The following is a 19,814-nucleotide window of genomic DNA, read 5'->3' as shown; positions in this document are numbered from 1 at the left end:
AAAATAAATTTCTGTTGTTTAAGCCATTTGGTCTGTGATATTCTGTTATGGCAGTCTTAGCAGACTAATAGAAATACCAAGTTCTTTTAAAGTTATAAGAAAAATTTGGGGTGCCTGGGTGGTGCAATCGGTTAAGCGTCTGACTCTTTGTTTTGGCTCAGGTTGTGATCTCAGGGTTGTGGGATCGAGCCCCACATCTGGCTGCGTGCTCAGTGTGGAGTCTGCTTGAGACTCTCTCTCCCTCTCCCTCTGCCCCTCCCTGGCCCCTGCTCTTTCTCTCTCTCAAATAAATAAATAAATCTTAAAAAGTTATAAGAAAAATTTGAGGAATTCAGTTGTACCTTTCCAAGAAGAAAGTGTCATGTGGGCTGAGACTGTCATGCACTTTGAAGAGAGGAAAGTAGGCTATGAAAAAAATGTGCTGAGAATCACAGATTTAGTTTCTTGTGTGGTATTGTTAACTAAACAAACTGAGCAACGCTTTTTTGTTCAGGGTGAGTACCAAATCTTTCTGAATCTAGTTTTACTCTTCTACAAAATGAAAGGTTTGGACTATATGATTCTCAATATCCCTCCTGGGTCTAAAATTCAAATTTTATTAATACTAATACTTTTATACAGTGCTGTTGAACATGTATGTATACACTGGGGGTGGGAGATGGACTAGTAGATTTTTAGATTCCCTTGGCCTGGCTATGTGCTGTTAATTGCATTATCAAAGTAAAAGGCAATGGTTAGTTTAGCCTATTATTAGCTAAAACCATACCTTTAATTTTCTTCTACCTACAAAAGTAGTTAAGAATAGATTTTTTTTTTAAGTTGTAAAAAGTGATGAGTAATAATGATTTCAATAGAAAAACAAGTTCAACAGCACAGCAGACTCTTAATAAAAATTAATTGCTTTTCTCTTGTCTCAAAATACATAGATGAAAATTTTTCTGGAAAAGCAAAAAAAAAAAAAAAAAAAGCAAGCTATTGTTTAGCAATGATTACCGGCATTCCTATAATGCTATTGCCTTATAAAATTATTCTATTAAAAATGGATTGCAAACAATTGCAAATAGTGGTTATTTTGTGCTGGGGGAAGGGATTATGGATGATATTTCTTAATGTTTACCTGTATTTTCTAATGTTTTTATAGTGAACATGTTATTATAGTAATTTTAAAAGTTAAAAAAATTGCAAGTAGATACATAAATCTTTTAAACTGCTTTAAAAGTTACCAAGATTAATAATGGCTTTAAATGTGTACCCTTCAGGAAAGCAGAAATATAATCATGAATTTTAAAATCCTTTTAAAAGGAACCACTTTACTGGTTCCACAATCTGAACATCTGGGTTGTTGCTGCCCTCTTTTGGTTCATTCAGGCTGGGCAGAGAAAATTGCAAGTGAGAGTAGCAATTTGAAAATAGGTTATTTAATTATCACTTCTTTGGCAGATCAAGTTTAAAAGTAACGGCAAAATAGGCTCCCACTGTAACATTCTTTGTCTGTAGGTCAAGTCATATCTTCTGAAGACAAAGTAAACAGTCTTTTGTAGGCAAAATGAAGCCAGGAAGAGGATCACATTTTTTTTTTCAGAGTATCTAACTATACATATGTTAAAGGCCCTAATAAAGGTCCCAAGGAGTTCTATATTATAGATACATTTTGAGGACTACTTTACTTACCTGTCTTCTCTCTTAAAATTTCCTATAGGATAGAAATCTAATCTCTTTTATGCTTATACATAGGAGCTTTAAAAATGCTTTCAAAACTCAAAACTCAAAAAAATGCTTTTCAAAATTTTCTGCTACCTTCGTTTCTTTATACTCTATTTTGAGATTTAGTTAATATAAAAAGCAGATAAATATCCCAAAGCCACAAGATTTGTGCTCCTGAAAGGAATAAGCAGGTTACTTTCTGAAGGAATCTGTGCCAAGAAATAGAGAATGGGACACTGCTACAGATCAGAGCATAATTTCAAAAGCTGAAAAAATAACAAGTAGACATACAAAACTCCTAAACTGCTTTAGAATTTATCAAGATTGGTAACGACTTTAAAAGCATGGCTTTAACTGCAAGGCAAACATCAATAAAAATTGAAACTGAAAGTCTTTATAAATGGAACCACTTTGCTTTTTCTACACTTTGAACACACGAGTTTCTGCTCACATGGGAGCAAGCATGAGGACAGTGATGTGGTCAGACTGATGATGGCTGGGGTTTGGCTGAGAAGCACCAGCACTAGTAGTCCCTCCTTCTGTATTGCCCCCCATCTCCTGGCCCCAGTCCAAATCTGGCAAGGATCAAAGGCAGCTTTGTATTTTTTTGTTCTAGCATTTACTTGCATGGTTGATTCAAGGCCCTTTCGAACTTTGAACACAATACTGGTACTATGGGAGGTGATTAGACTACTACCTTTGACCAATTTTCTATAAGGAAAAGCAGGTACCCCAGAAAGATTTAGTGACAGCTAACATTTGATTATCATCTTAGGGTTTGGAATATGCTTTGAAAGATACTATCTAATTTGACCTTTACACCAATCGTACAAAGTAGATTTTAGGTCCATTTTACAGATGAAGAAATAGCTTTGAAGAGGTTAAGTGATTTGTCCAAGGTCATGCTTTATGAGCCCAGGTCTTTCAGATTCCAAATCAAGTGCTCTGTTAGGGATTCAAAAAGATTTTGATCATTTTTCCAGAAAAAGCAAAAGAAACTATTTCAATTATTCTTACCTGGTAGTGCAAAGATTATTTTTCTTACACCATCAATATCCAAAGTCGCAAATGTTGTTGGCAAGCTAGAGAATAAAAGACGTTGTTAGTGACTGCTAAGTAATATGACAAGTAAATTAAGTACTCCAGTTTTCTTGCTATGTGGCTCTTCATATAGAATATTTATCATATAAAAATACTTTTTTTTCTGTTGACTCTTCCTTAAACCTTTATACCATGAAGTTTCAAGAGCATTTAAATTAATATGTTTTTAGGGCGCCTGGGTGGCTCAGTTGGTTAAGCGACTGCCTTCGGCTCAGGTCATGATCCTGGAGTCCCTGGATCGAGTCCCACATCGGGCTCCCTGCTCGGCAGGGAGTCTGCTTCTCCCTCTGACCCTCCCCCCTCTCATGTACTCGCTCTCTCTCATTCTCTCTCTCTCAAATAAATAAATAAAATCTTTAAAAAAAAAAATAAATTAATATGTTTTTAGTATCTTCCGTTTTCAAGTAACCAAACTTCTTGGTTTTCTGCAGCTTGCTTTTTTCCCCCCTACCTGCTAGTGCCAGAGAAATGTAACTCAAATCCTGGAGTTTCTCCACCCCTCTAGTTAATAATATCCATATTATTTTTGCTGGAGATTTACAACAATCATTCTTATTATCAGAAGACTAGCTGGTAATACATGTCTATCAGATAAATGCCTGCTGTTCAAGCTGAGTAGTCTTCAACCCTTTAAAACTATACTCAGCAATAAACATAAAAACGGCCTCCTATAAGGGAATTTTTTGAAATGTCAAAATAAATAAAATACCATGACTAGAACAAAATTAAAGCAACAGTAATTTAAAATATTTTCCAATTATACTTCCTCAAGATTCTGACATGAATCTTATCTAACATGAATCCTTATCATGGAGGGGGTGTGGGAAGGGATGAGTGTGAGTGGCACGGAGTAGGTGGGCAGTCAAGAATAGTGATTTTTTTCTACTGACTATGTTTTATATGAACGTCCAGCTAAAAATTTCATTATATTAATGAAACTTGAGCATTACAGAATCCCTAGGGAATGATAAAATTTCCATGTAGTTGAAAAATTATCTTTTTCAGTGCCTAAATTGTTTTTATTTTATTATTTTTGCAGCTTGTCTTTCAAAAATGGACCACTCATTACCTTTTGCAATAATACGATGAACATTAACTTTTTTTTGATGACTTAAAACCATCAAGTTTTTTTTTTTTTTTTTTTTTTTTTTTTTTAGAGAGAGAGAAAATGGGTGGGGGGGGGCAAAGGGAGAGGGAGAGAGAGAATCTTAAGCAGACTCCACATCCAGCATGTAAGCCTGAGGTGGGGCGCAATTTCACAACCTCTGAGATCATGGCCTGGACCAAAATCAAGAGTCAGAGGCTTACCTGACTGAACCTCCCAGGAACCCCCATCATTATTAACTTATTCTACTCTGCTATACTACAGTGACGTTGGGTCACAAGGGTATATTATGTATTGTTTTTACCTATAAACCATAACTCCACACCACACACTGTGCTTCTTTTCTTTTTTTCCCCCTAGTTTTTCTCTGTGGCTCCCCTTAATGTTAGACTCTGTCATCTTGGCCCTTAAAACTGGCTTTAGGGGGCGCCTGGGTGGCTCAGTCAGTTAAGCAGCTTTGATTTTGGCTCAGGTCATGATGTCGGCTCAGGTCATGATCTCAGGGTTGTGAGATTGAGCCCCTTGTTGGACTCTGCTGGGCATGGAGCCTGCTTAAGATTCTCTCTCTCCCTCTGCCCCTCCCCACACTCCCTCTCTTAAAAAAGAAAAAAAAAAGCTGGCTTTAGGTTTGGGAACCAGAGAGTAGTAGTAATAGTTATACTGTCAGAATGATAATAATAATAGAAGTTACTATTTTTAAAGAAACATCTATGCATTATGTCCATTATTTCATTTTAACTCTCACAACAATCCCATGAGGTGACAATTATCATATGTGAGGAAACTGAGACTCAGAGAGATTAAGAAATTTGGTCCAAATCTCTTAGCTACTAGGTGGGGAAACAAAGATTTGAACCCAGATTTCTCTAACTTTATGGCTCATAATTTGATAAGGCTCTTAGAGGGTCTGCTGTGAAGTGTTAGTGGGTGTACTTTGTAACATCTATTTTTGGCTACTCTGAGACCCTTTTTGCTTACTTTCTGATTCTTTGCTGTATTTTAGAAAAGCTAGATTAGATTATCATATCAATTTATGAATAAGTTATTTGGCCACGACTGTTACTATGTGATGAAAATAATGTCCAAGATACGCTCTTGACAACAGCTATGTTCACTGTAGATGACCCATAAAAATTATGATTGGTAGTCCTGGCTGATAATACTCCAAATGTTTTTTTGAGTACCTCTCTGTCTAAAATGAAAGAGGTTAATTATATTCTTAATGCACTGTATGTGGGAAGAGCAAAGCTAAATTGTTCTTGAGCTTTTTATATTTCTTCTTGTTCTACTATTAAGGAGCAATTACCTTTAAATTCTTCTTATCTTTAGACAAGTATAAATTCTGGCCAAGTAAAGGAAGCCCATTTAAACTTCTAAAACATTTTATTAAAGCAAACTAACACACATAATAAGAGTGAGGAAGGAATGCATTATCCTTTCCTTCTATATTTAAAGCCAATTTAAATCATCTTTTGCATCTTGCAGATAGGTTCTATGATTTCTCTAAAGGTATTCATTTAAAAAGATTCTATTACAACAATACATTTTATCATGCATTGCTATCATGAGTGTCCTATTGCTATACTGTGAAGCTTTTGTTTAAGTTTGAGAAAGCCATTTCCTTGGAACCCAACACCTATTGTTCAATTCTCCTCTTGAGATCAGAACATAGTAGCATTTATACAATGACTGAGGTCACAGTGTTACAACTTTAAGGGAGGGGAATAAACATTAGGAACTGATGAGAGCCTTAATAAGTGGTAAAAAATAAACTGAAAATAAAAATAGTACCAAAACTTTGCATCACAGGTGCTGAGATTAATTTAAATAATAGATACTACAAATATTTCTCCTCTAATTCTCTCTCCCTCTGCCCCCGTCCCTCTTTATTTTTATTTTTTTAAAAGATTTTATTTATTTATTTGAGAGAATGAGAGAGAGAGAGAGCACATGAGAGGGGGGAGGGTCAGAGGGAGAAGCAGACTCCCTGCTGAGCAGGGAGCCCGATGCGGGACTCGATCCAGGGACTCCAGGATCATGACCTGAGCCGAAGGCAGTCGCTTAACCAACTGAGCCACGCAGGTGCCCTTCCCCCGCCCCTCTTTTAAATAAATAAATAAATCTTAAAAAAAAACAACCCACAAATAATTCTCCTCTACAGGTGAGGGCAACTAATATCAGCTTCTTTTTCACTGCAAAAAGAATAGTCAGTTCGATTTTTGAGGTTAGTGAGAAGCACATTGACGTGCTTTTGGGATATCCTCTTATTCCAATCAAATTAATACTGCCCATAGGGACAGGAAAAAAAAGCCTGTGCACTCATAGCATAGTAATATTTGCTTAAAACAAAATATTCTTTTTAAAAAAAATATTTATTTATTTATTTATTTGAGAGACAGAGAGCAGTGGTAGGGGCAGAGAATCTCAAGCAGACTCCCCGCTGAGTGTGGAGCCTGATGTGCGGCCTGATCCCAAGACCCCGAGATCATGACCTGAGCTGAAATCAAGAGTCAGATGCTTAACTGAGCCACCCAGGTGCTTCAAGACAAAATGTTCTTAATGAGAATGATCCAAATCCAATAGTTTGAATAATAAAAGGGCTTTGTTAGCAGTAGCAATATTGGGAAACTACAGAAATATAATGTCAAGAATTCTAAATTCTATCAAACTGTGGAGAAGATGTTAGGGTTAATCTTAACTTCATACTTGAATGGCAAAATCATAGTGGTAAAGCCTGATCTCTGTCCTAGACCTGATGAGAGGTACCCAGTAAATCTGGGAGATTAGGAAGGCTGGCTTGACACTTAAAAAAGGTTTCTGGAATTTACTGATGGTTCCCATAGCTCACTCATAACAACTGGTAAGTATCACCTCTCTCTCTCTTCAGATTCACATGAGCAACCATCAGAGTATAGTTCTGAACTAAAGCATTATTTACTGTTGTCCCTGACAGCATGGAGGTGTGTTAGAATTAGAATGCTCACCTACACAGTGAATCCTTTAAATAATGAATGAAAGGTTTATAGAGTAGTAGGGGTCTGAACAGGCAAACTATTGCTTAAAGACATGGCCACACATATTTCAACACCAATGTGTGGCATTCTTTGAGGATTTACAACTGATTACAGAACCTCCATCAGCCCTTTAGGAGATGTGCCAGATCTTGGAATGTAGTTATTTTTCTTTTTCCTGGGAGGTAGTAAGAAACAATATGAAACATTACTTTTGAAGTATTTTTGCAAAGGAAAAAAAAAAGAATCTGAATGTAATCAAGCTTTTAGATCTAACTTCCAGTCTGTAGAATATACTGGAAAGAGAGAGGAACAAGTTAACTACCACTGCAAGGAAACGATTACCCAAATCCATTCATTAGGACAAATGATGCAGTTTCTTCAAGTCAATGGCATGACAAAAAAAGGAGGTAAATGTTATTATTTAACAGAGATTTAACAACAAATACAGTGAGTGGACGTGACTTGAATTCTAATTCAAATAAAACATGTAAGAAGGCATTCTTTTTCTTGACATTTGGGAGAATTTTGAATATGATCAGGGTATCAGATGATATTAAGGTATTCTTATTTATTTTGTTAGGTGAAAAATACCATTGTGATTACACAAGAGAATGCTGCTGTTATTGTTATTATTTCTTAAGATGTATACCAAAATGACATTGTAGAATTTGTTTTAAAACAGTCCAAAACAAACAAACAAAACAAAATAAAAACACTAAACAATCTAGCCCCCTGTCCCCTCAAAAAGGTGAGGGAGGGGAATGATAAAACAGTTATGGAAAGATGTTAATAGTTCCTGAAGCTGGGTGATGGGTACATGGAGGTTTCATTGTACTCCCTACTTTTATGCATTTTGAGAATTTTCTTTTCTTTTTATTTTAAGATATTATTTATTTGAGAGAGAGTGAGAGAGAGAAAGCACTAGAGGAGGAAGGGTCAGAGGGAAAAGCAGACTCCCCACTGAGCAGCGAGCCCGATGTGGGACTCGATTCTGGGACTCTGGGATCATGACCTGAGCTGAAGGGAGACGCTTAACCGACTGAGCCACCCAGATGCCCATTTTGAGAATTTTCATACTAAAATGTTTTTAAAACGAGAGAAAGAAGCAGTATGAAGAGAAAGAGAAAAAGAGAAAGAAGGAACTAGACATGGAAACTAAAGAGAGAAAAGGTTTGGAAAGTTGTTTTGCTTCATTTGTAACAAATCCAGTGATTCATAAGGAAGATGAATTCCATTTCAGATAGGAGCTACCCTTGTGCAAGGAATTCTAATAGTATAATATTTCTTTTATTAGAGTAAATAATCCATAATAGAAAATGTAAAAAAGAAAGCATTTAAAACTTTGTTAGTGAAAGCAAGCCAAACCAACCCCATATATGAGATAATAAGATTATTTTCATACCCGGGTTTCATAAAAACCCTGCCAAAATGGATCTGAGCATGAAGATCAATGTCCAGCACCTGCTTGAGATAGTCCTGCAAATATGAAAAACAATCACTTTATTTTCAAACATTCTAATATCAGACTTTCAAAACTTTACATGAAAATAAAACAAATTTATAAGATTGAAATGAAAAGAAACATCTTACTTCAGTGAAGTTGATTTACTTAAGGCAAATTCCTTCATTTCTTCATTCCTATCGTTCACTTATTCTTTAATAAATATTTATTGAGTACCTGGTATATGCTGAGTACTAATCTAGGTATAGGGGGATATAGGCTTGAACAAAAGAGACAATGGCCCCGCTTTCATAAAAAATACATTCTAGTAGAAATAGTTAGATAATAAACCAAATAACCACATTACTTGATGGGTTATTGTTTCTCTTTTAATACAGAATTTTATGTTTGAGAAAGGATGTTAACAAATAAAAAGCTTAAGAAGTTTTGCTAGGTCAGGGAAGCCCCATGTATGTGTACTACATTATTCTCCTTAATGGACTTAAAGTAATGTACACATTCCTTGAGGAAAGACTTGGGCATTGCCCACGGACTGCCAAATCTAAATAAGTCAATTAAAATAAAAAAATAGGGAGGGAGTTCTAAAATAGAAAGTCAAGGGAGTTTAATTGTTCCAAATTTTTATTCTGCCAACAAAAACAACCAACCTAAAGTTACAACTAATCCACAGTGGTTTCACAAAACCTGACCTTTGGAAATGAAAGACAACATTGCCATGCAATTGGTTTTATAGACATAGAGAAAAAAATTGCAGTCCTAAAAATTTCTCAACTCCTAGGTCTATTGCTGAGTTTCCTGTTCATTAATCTAAGAAACCTACTAAAATTGTAAATATTTCACAAGCTTGGGATATTTTATTTTAAAAATCTGTTCCCTTCTATTTCCACAGCCTCAGCCAACATTATCTCACTTGGATTATTGAAATAGGTCTCTCTCCCAATAGTCCTGCCCCCCTCCAATTCATTCCCCCCCCAGTAGTAAGAGAGATCTCTTGAAAACAAGTCTGATCAAGTCATCATATAATACATCAAAACTTCCTCTTTTCCAGGAAAAAAGTCTCATCTTCTTAATATCATATCTATGATTCTCATGTTTTCTAGTCCCCTTTTAAAAATCATTACTCTCATCAGGCAATCCTCTTCCCATCCAACCCCATTGCTCTTTCTCAATCCCAATCTCTCTCTCTTTCTTCCTCCTCACCCTCTTTTCTCTCTCTCTCTCTCTCCATTCCAGCAAGACTATATCACTTTTAAGTTTCTAAGACTTTCTTGCCCTCAGTCTCTGAAAATGTTTTTCCTTCTGTCTGGAATACTCTTTCTTTCTACCTTCCTCTCTCCACCCCTTATCTCAGTCTCAGTCATTTTCTCAGTCTCCCTTAATTCCCAAGGCTGGATGATAAATTGCTTATCTTTATTTTGAGGTTATATTATCAGATGCAAATTCAGAGTTGTTATGTTTTTCTGATGAACCAGTCCATTTAAATATATGAAATTTCCCTCCTAATATCTTGTAATCCTTTTAACCTCTCTGATATCAATACAGCCACACCAGCTATCTTGCATTGTAACTTTTTTTTTTAATTCTTTTACTTTCAATTTGCCGTGTCTTTCTATTTAAGGTGGGTCTTTTATTACCATCAAACAATTTATTGTCTTTTTACAATCCAGATGACAATTTTTAATTGGAGGACTTAGTCCATTCACATTTAATATAATTTCTGCTATATTTGGGTTTAAAACTACCACCTACTATTTATTTTCTATTTGTCACTTCTGTTTTATTTCATTTTTTCTTCTTTTGAATTCATCAATTTTTTTGTTATTTTAATTTCTTTCTCTTCTATTAGCTTGTTAGTTACACGTTCTTTTATTATTATTTTAGTGGTTATTTCAGAGATTACAATATGCATTCTTGACTTATAATAGTCCACCATAACTTGATATTTTTATTACTTCCCAGACAATGCATGAAACTTAAAACATGTTAACTCCATTTATTCCTCTCTGCTTTTTGTACTATAATGTATCATATATTCTATATACATTTTAGGTATGTGTGTGTATATGTGTGTATATATATATTTAACTGTTATATATATTTCTATATATACTATACAGACAATATACACTCTATATTTACAATTTAATATACAACGTTTATATATAAACATATTTTAACCTCATAAGACATTATTATTTTATACAATCAACACTCATTTACATTTAACCACATATTAACACTTTCTTTTGCTCTTTAATCCTTTCTGCATTTCCGTAGCTCCACAATCTTTCTTTCTTTTTTTTATTTAAATAATTTTAATTCAAAAGTTAAAAATATATTGTGGTAAAAACGCAGATAGAAAAATGGAAAATAAAGTTTTAAACTCGTCCTTCCCATCACTGCTACACTTGTCTGTGCATTTACAAACATATTTTTTGAATGCACATGACAGAATACTTTACATACAGATTTGCAACTTGCTTTTCTATCCAAAGGAATATCTAGGACATCTCATGAGCTACCTCCTCTAATTTTAAGTGGCTACATTATATTCAAAATACAGTAACTTAACCCATTGGTAGGCTCTAATTACTTATGTTCTGTCTCTCTTTTTTTTGTTTAAACAGTCAATATCTTTTTATTTCCTCTACAATTTTCCTGATAAAAAATTCCCTGTGCTCAGTTTTTATTGGGCTGAAAATGTCTTTATCTTCATTTTTGAAGGAATTTTTTGCTGTATATACAGTTCTACACCAGCCGTTATTTTCTTTTAGCACTTTACAAATGCTATGCCATTGTTTTCTGTGTTCCATCGTATCTGTTTGGATCATTTGTTAGTTTAATTGTTGGTCCTTTGAAAGTAATGAATCCTTCTGGCAAGACTTTCTCTTTGTCCTTGGTTTTCAGTAGTTTTGCTATGATTACCCAGGTATGTGTTTGTTTGTTTTTGTATTTATCCTGCTTGACATTAGCAGACTTCCTTGAATTTCTGGCTTGATGTCTTTCGTTGGTTTTGGAAAACTCTGCCAATATTTCTTCAATATTGCTTCTGCTCACTCTCTTTCCTTTCCTTCTGGACTCCAACTACATGTATGTTAGACCTTTTACCACATCCCATATGTCTTTTATGCTCTTTTCCATATTTTCCATCCCTTTTCTAGAATTTTGAATATAATGAATAGACTCTAGCTTTCCAGTGAAATTCTTCATTTTGTCATTTCTTTTTTCTTAAAAATATTAATTACAGTTTTTAAAATTTCACATGGGACAAAATAAACATCAGTAACATTTTTAGGGCTGTCCTATCTTGTTTTTCTTTCTTGATTTTTAGTGATTTTGTCCTATCTCTAGCATGTCTGGTGATTTTAAAAACTGAAGCCCAAACATTAAATGTGAAAAGAAGTAAAGAGGTTCTAGATGATGATATATTTTTCCAGAAAGGATTTAATTTCCATTGGCAGTTAGTTAAAGTAAACTAAAGATTGCCTGACCTAATCAGAGACTGAGATAATCTAACGCTCAATTTCAGTCTTTGTGAAGGCTGGTATATTTCCAGTTTGTCCTTATACCTAGCGCTTCCAGGGTTTAAACTGAGAGCCTGAGATATTTGCCAGTCAGCCCCCGCCCCCTCCACTACAGGCCCTGAACTCCTAAGACTGCCAAAAATTGTTTTTTTTCTTAGGCTCTTAGCTACTCTGCGATGGTTGGCTTTTGGTCTCTTGTACCATTACACCTCCCCCTATTCTCCTGGCTTAGGAATTAGTAAATGCTACTTCTCTGTGGTTCACTTTTCTGAGATGTTGGTGCCTTGAATACTGGCTGTCTTGGTGGTTCTCTTCAGACACCTGCTTTTTCTTTTTTCTTCTTTAAAATATGAAAAAAAATTATACAGCTTTTATAGTTGTTCTTGGTGGGAGGGTTGGTCCAAATAAGCCACTGTATCACAGCAGAAGCAGAACTCTAAAGAGTTCTATGTGCCCTTATAATACTATGTCCTTCTGATATCACACACCTAGGTTCTATTGCAATTGTCTGATAACTGGTATGTATCCTTTATTGGACTACACAGTTTGTAAGAACAGGAACCTTGTATACATATGTGAAATCCTTAGTGAATAGCACATGCCATTCATTTATTCATTCATTTCTTAGTTCAATACTTATGAGTCTATCATATATCACAAATTCTATATGTGCTAGAGATTTAATGGTGAACAAGAACAGACATGGTCCCTGACACAAAAATGTTCTGTTGTATTTTACCAACGAAGACAGACTAAAATAAGTAAACCAAGAAATAAAATAATTATAAAGTGTGGTACATGATATGAAGGAAATAAGCAGGTGCTGGGATAGAGAATAATGGGCAGGGTGGAGAATAAGGAAAGGCCATTTTAAAAGAGGTGGTGAGGATGAGAAGAATTCAGCCATTCGAAGCGTGAAGAGGTGAGAATTCCAGGCAGAGGGACGTACATACCAAAGCTTCTAAAGCAGTAAAGAATGTGTCTAGAACTGAAAAGACAATGAAAGGTAGTGAATGAGTGGAAAGAGGCATAAGATGAGGCTGGAGAGACAGGCGGAGGCCATACTTGCAGGGCCTTAAAGGTTATGACACAGAGTTTGGAAAGCAGATATGCTCATTACATATTTGCTAAATGAATGGAAGTATTTTATTTTTCTTGGAAAAAAAAAAAAACCCCTCTCACTCTTTTTGAACATGAATATTCATGTTTCTTGTGACAGAGAGAAAACCTGTACCAGACATAGCCATAAAGGCTGAGAATCACCACTGTTCTTAAATTTTGTTTACCTATAGAAGCAGCAAGGATCTCTGTCTGATATTCTGAAAGCTAGAGTCAGATGGGAAGAAGAAAAATGAATGGATGAAGAAGCAAGGTCTTTTCCTCAACTCAGGTAAGAACAAACAACATTAGATAAATTGTGAAAGACTTTAAAATGGGCAACAAAGATTATTGGGTGTCCAGTATAGCACAACCTTCTGGCTTGTGTGTTTTATCATCTTTGAGCTATTTTATAAAAATTAAGGTATTAGAAATGGAATATTATTCAGTGATAAAAAAGAATGAAATCTTGCCATTTACAATGACATGGATGGAGCTAGAGAGTATAATGCCAAGCAAAATAAGTCAGTCAGAGAAAGACAAATACCATATGATTTCACTCATATTGGAATTTAAGAAATAAAACAAACAAGCAAAGGGAAAAAATGAGAGAGAGAAAGAGAGAGAGAAATCAAAAAACAAACTCTTAACTATAGAGAACAAACTGATGGTTACCAGAGGGGAGGTGGGTGGGAGGATGGGTGAAATAGGGGATGGAGATTAAGGAGTGTGCTTGTGGTGATGAGCACTGGGTGATGTATGGAAGTGCTGAATCACTATATTGTACACCTGAAACTAATATAACACTATATGTTAACTAACTGGAATTAAACTAAAAACTTAAAAAAATTAAGGTATAGAAAACTGATGGTAAATAAGATTATTATTCAAAGAAATGCAAATTAACTCTGTCTGTGGAGATATAATTGATTATTTGCCTGTGGATATAAAGCAGTTTTGCATCTATTAGCAAATTTATCTCAGCATTCCTGATTATCTGTATGTGTGTGTTCTTTGAATTCTCCTTTGAACCAGTTGTAACATCTTACTGGTCCCTTCATTAACTAATGAGTTAAATAAAATCTTGACCTGTGTTTATTTTATATGTATATGAAATTCATGATTTTACCTATAAAACATTACACTAATAATTCTGGAGGCTCCACTGAGATGCCCCATGGGTTTACCTGATGGAGCCAGGTAAACTTGATTGCTAGAAAAGTGTACTTTATAGGTGGCTTACACCTGACCATACTTTTCTTAGGTTCATGGAGTCAATGCCAAGCAGCAATAAAACTTGAACTCTGCTAACTTTTGGTTTCTCTAATTTTGTTCCCTTTATTGATTTTGATTCTATTTTGTTTCCGTGCATGGCCAATAAGGTATTCCCCCTTGTGGCAGCCATGATTGGGAATTTGGTTTTATAGGCTGATGATTCCTGTAAGTGGATGATTGAAATTTATTCTCAGGTAAGAGAAGACAGAGAATCTGGCTTATTAGTCTTTCTCGCTTATTTGTCTTTCTGTCATTTTGAACCTAAACCAATCAAGAACTTTGTGACCTCTAGGAAGGGAAACAGCTCTTTATTTGTGGACCAGTAAGTTTTTTTGTTTCTGTGTTTATTCGTGACCTGTGGTTGAAGTTGTTGAGATGAAGCTGTATTTTTTTTATGTGTCTGTGTATCTATGTATCTGTGATCCACAAAGACATTTATCTCATTTTGTGAGTGTGAAATGTTTTCCTACTTCTGGAAAGTATTCATAAATCATATGCCTATGAGACCACCAAGCAGAGTGGGCCTTCCTCAGGGTGTGCTTTGGATTCAGGGTGCCTCCCTCCTACCATACTCCTCCTACCCCACCCCTCTTCATCTGAGTCTCAATGTGATGAAGGTGTTGGGAGGGGTGATCCAAGAGTCCCTAATCTCCAACTCTCCAGTTTCAGAAGGATCTGGAGAGAAGCGCCCCCATTTTAGGGCCACAGTAAAGTTTGATTTGCAAGGGGGAAGAAGAAAAATATATCAAAATAATTATATTGTCTCTTAAATTAAAGGTGCTCTGTTCTGATAGACTTAGAGAAATAAATAAGTGCTTATATAGAATCTTCCTAAAATTACCAGATAATAAGGAAATTTAACTTATATTTTAAATGAGCTACATTAAAAGGTATTCTTGTAAGTTTAAGCATCAAAGATCACAAAGTTAAGATAAATCTTTGACAAATAACTTTAGTCATTACGAAAACCCAGCCATGTTCTTTTTCTTATTTATCAGTGTTAAGTATAATTAAGCAAATACTTTTTATTTTGCTTGGGTTTGTTTTTATTAAGTTTATATAGGTTTATTCATCAAATAAGCTAATGCTTTTCCTATGTAATATTTTAAGAATGTGAAAAATGTAAAATTGGGTACAATATAATTGAATCATTATTCTGAAAAACTTTAAATTTCAATAGTAATTATGTTTGTAGTATGTCTGCTTGAAAATAATTTTCAGGATCTTTAAGTAACAAAATCTTATTGAACTGATATAAAATTAATTAATTAACAAATAATTATCAGACACCTAGATGATTTCTAAGTAAGACAGAATACTGGATCATTAATAACCAAGCATAATTTTAAGTTAATATACAGATCTTCCTTCACTTATGGTGAAGCTACCACCTGACCCATTGTGAATTGAAAATATCATAAGTTGAAAACATATTTAATAAACCTAACCCACCCAACATCATAGCTTAGCCTAGCTTACCTTAATCATGTTCGGAACACTTACATTACAGAACACTTCTGCAAAGCCTATTTTATAATAAAGTGCTGAATATCTGATGTAATTTGTTGAATACTATACTGAAAGCGAAAATCAAATCAGAATTATTGTATGATACAGAATGATTGTAAGTTTATCAATTGTTTACCCTTATGATTGTGGCTGACAGGGAGCTGCAGCTTGCTGTGGCTGCCCAAAATCATGAGATTATTGCCCTGCATATTGCTAGCCTGGGAAAAGATCAAAATTCAAAATCTGAAGTATGGTTTCTACTAATACGCATCACTTTTACACCATCGTAAAGTTGAAATTTGTTAAGTTGAACCATTGTAAGTTGGGGACCATTCATACTTTTATTTTAAAGCTAACATACTTTGCTTCTTATTTTAATATGCTAGAGAGAGGCTATATCTTTAGGTCATGTTAATTAATATGTTTGTTCATCTTTGCTACATTAAGAAAGTACAAAAGGGATGCATGTGGCTGTAGAAAGTTATATTCTGTGTGTTTATGAACTTTGCTAATCTGCTCAAATGTTTATATATGATTTCTCAATTATCTAGTTTTCACTGTGGAATAAAAATTAGTTATTTTCTTAAACATTATAATGAAATATGGGTGTTACAATTATGCTAGGGACAATAATGACAGAGAAGTGTAACTATGTGTGTTCTTTTATTTTTCAAGGAAAAAAAGTATTTTTTTTTAGGTTCAGTCCTCAAGATATTTGGTCTCAGGACACTTTACATGCTCTTAAATTAAAATTTATATGGATCCCCAGAGCTTTTGTTTATGTGGGTTATGTCTAATAGATATTTACTGTATTAGAAACTAAAGCTAAAAAATTTTTAAAATTTGTTGTTTCATTTGGAAATAGCAATGACAAAGCCATTTCATGTTGATATAAGTAACTTTTTAATGCATTGTTTTCATAATTTTGAAACTTTCTTTAGTGTTTGGCTTAATAGAAGTCAGTTGGATCCTCTTATTTGCTTCTGCACTGAGTCTGATGTGATATCATATAATATATAGCCACTGGAAAAACTCATGGTACATTCATGAGAGGAGAATAAAAAAGTCAAATAAAGTCTTAGTTTTATTATTATGAAAGTCGTTTTGACCTTGCAGACCCACTTAAAGTGTCTTAGGGACCCTCGTGGGTCTGGGGCCCACTCTTTGTTCTAAAGTAAAGTGGCGGTTTGTTTCAAAATATAAAATAACATAATAAAGGACAAAACTTTGAAAGAGATTTTTTATTTGCCTTGGTTTATAATACCTTTGTCTAAAATGAAGCTGAGAACTATATTAAAATTTTAGTAAGTTTACTCAGGTTTGATGAGCTTATTTCTTTAGTTTACTGATTAATGCTTTCCCCATGAAACTCAAGGTTATTTTTTGTGCAATCTCCTTTTTGTACTTTATGTTTATTTTGCCTTTATTTAAAGAAAAAATAAAGAACAAAGTTTCCTCATTTACAAATGAGCTAAGATTATTTACAATTATGTTACTTTCTGTGCTTATCCCCAATTATTTTATTCTTGCTTTGAAAAATTAGGTAACCAGTACTGTTTCTCAGGTACCCATGATCCTATCTTAATCGAATACCCAGTTCTTTTTTGACAACTCTTTTGATTTTGCCTTCTAAAGAGCAGACCTAAATTTAGTAAAAAGTAAAACTTTCAGAATATCTTTTACACCTAAAACTATGTTTGAAATTTCCTAGAAGGTCTCTAGAAAATCACAGATTTTTTTTCTTTCATCTTATAAAAAGGGATGTTAGAAATAATTAGGTTTGTTTGATATGTTACCATTGTAAGAGTGTCATGTGAGGGGAGTTGCTGTCATATCTGAGAAGAGATGCTCAGTGTGCCCTGGGTTAGATCCATATATGTAAAATGTTAATATAAACATTTCAGAAATTTTGTTTTATGGGACATGACTGGAGATTTGACAATGCCCTTGCTGTCCGTAATGTGTCTGCATCCTCAGGGGAAACACATCAAAACTTTTATGACATAGTTACATACTGTATCTGAATAGAGAATTTTACTTATCTTCTATTCTGATATTATTGGTTACAGTAATAAATTAAGTACAGCTATTAAGTATCTGTCATCTTTAGAAAGTTTCTGTTTTCCTCTAATGCTTGCCTGAAAGCTCTGCTAAAAGCTACAGTAAATAGTTTGTGCCTGCAACAAAGATTCAGAGCACTAGGGAAAAGGACTATCACAGGTACTTTGAACTATTGGCACTTCAGAGAACAGTCTCTTGGGTATAGGCACCTGAGGTGACATAGCTTAGATAACTTTTCTGTAGTACCAGTAGACCGTCAGGAATCCCAGGGCTCTTTAGAATAGAAGCAGATGGGTTCATGAAAGCAGACCGGTTACCCAAGATCTAGCAGAACAAGAATGACATACAGCTGAATGAAATAATAAGGGAAATTTTATTTGTATTTATTTGTTTGGAATATTGTTGATTAATTTTTAATATTCTATTGCTTTATGGCTCTAGATTTGCAAAACAAACTTAAAGAGGCCTATATGGTTAATTAACACTTTTGCTGTTAAATAATCAGGGCAAGCCTCTGAGAAAAGCCTTTTTTTTTGTGATCAGTAATGATCTTTGTGATTATTTTGATCATATGAGGTAGGAGGTGGATACTATCAGGAAAAATTAAGAGACTTTCAAATAGGCAAAAAAAAAAAAAAAATTACTGGGGGTCCAATCTAGTGTATCCTTCTTGGCAATCTGCACCTTTCATTGTCTTTGAGCTATTTTACAATTCTGTAGGTTATGGAAAATTTATAGTCATGCATATAATTCTTTAGTTTTCAGAGCAAAAAGCAGATACTGTTTACTTGAAACTGCCAGTGTTTCATTAAAAAAAAAAAAAAACACTTTGGGGCAGAGGTGGAGGTAGGAAAAGATTTTGAGGGAAGCAACTGTGGAAGGGCCATTTCTTCTTGGCTGAGAAGAGGACTGAGGTCTGTGGGTCCCATAAGCAGCAGGAGCCCCTTCTCCCTGCCCCAATACTCCCAGCTTCCCCATGACCCCAGTGCTGCTAGCAAGGCCTAAAGGAGCAAATACCTGAGATCACAGCACTACAGGGACATTCTAGATGTATACAGTGGAGACTGGTGACCATCTGTGTCTCCCTGATTCACTGTTGGTCTCTTGAGCCCTTATCAGTTTCTTGGCATAATCCTTGGTGCAGGTGAGCTCCATAATGGCTTAATAAAATTTCCTGCCAGTTCTGTAGCATAGGTGCTCATAGTAGGATTTAAGCTGAATCAAGTAAATAAATTTCTTGCATATCTGAGTTTCTGCATGTAAGATTCATGCTTGCTAAATAATGCTTTTGGATCTTTCCTTGACCTCCCTATCTTTTCAGTGACTGGTCTTCAGGCTCAGCCCTTGGGCTGATGCAGATGTTCTGTCTCTTAGGCTTTTCTTTCTGCTATTGAAGTACAACTGAAATTCTTTTGGCAACTAGAATTTGCAGGTTGGCAGGAGTTTGCTGCATTTATGCTTTATCTATCTCTTTCTTCCTGGTTCCTTTCATCTCATTTCCACTTAAGGAGGTAAGAACAACAATTATTAGCTCCCATGGAATACTATGGGATGCCTAGTTCCTAAAATTTCCTTCCTAGTAAATTAAAGGTTTAGTGTAAGTATCTTACCATACAGATAATAAAATAAATAAAACCAATATGCATTACTATATTGCCTCGCTTTATTTGTGAGCAAATTCCTAGGACAAATGAAATCTTTGTTAGCATTAATAAAGAAGGTTAAGGTTGAGAAGTGTTCTGTCCTTACATAGTTGAGCCACAATTGCCAAGCCTATGTTTGTTAGAAGCTTGTTGCCTTTTCAGAAGTACTGGAAAAGACAACCTTCAGGTTTGCAAAATAGGTATTGTCCATAATTAAGCTCATTAGCAACCAAAAGAAATTATACATGAAATACTCCCTGGAAACAACAAATTTAACATTCAAGTACTCTTAACTTCAGGGTTTGCTCTTAAGTTATT

General features: G+C 34.7%; 1 protein-coding gene across 17 annotated transcripts in view; it reads right to left on the bottom strand.

Annotated features, from left to right (window-relative positions):
• The window catches only part of GPHN (gephyrin), a 608,525-nt gene that overhangs the window by 13,215 nt on the left and 575,496 nt on the right, over positions 1-19,814 (bottom strand). For all 17 annotated transcript variants that reach the window (XM_032405331.1, XM_032405333.1, XM_032405334.1 and 14 more), the window contains 2 exons: positions 8,327-8,400; positions 2,722-2,786 (listed from right to left, as the gene is read on the bottom strand). In XM_032405331.1, the coding sequence (XP_032261222.1) occupies positions 2,722-2,786; positions 8,327-8,400 (139 nt within the window). The remainder of the gene's footprint in view (positions 1-2,721; positions 2,787-8,326; positions 8,401-19,814) is intronic.

The sequence above is a fragment of the Phoca vitulina genome, unplaced genomic scaffold, assembly GCF_004348235.1.
Source record: "Phoca vitulina isolate PV1807 unplaced genomic scaffold, GSC_HSeal_1.0 scaffold7, whole genome shotgun sequence".
Lineage (NCBI taxonomy): Eukaryota > Metazoa > Chordata > Mammalia > Carnivora > Phocidae > Phoca > Phoca vitulina.
This window is presented reverse-complemented; position numbering and strand designations above follow the sequence as displayed.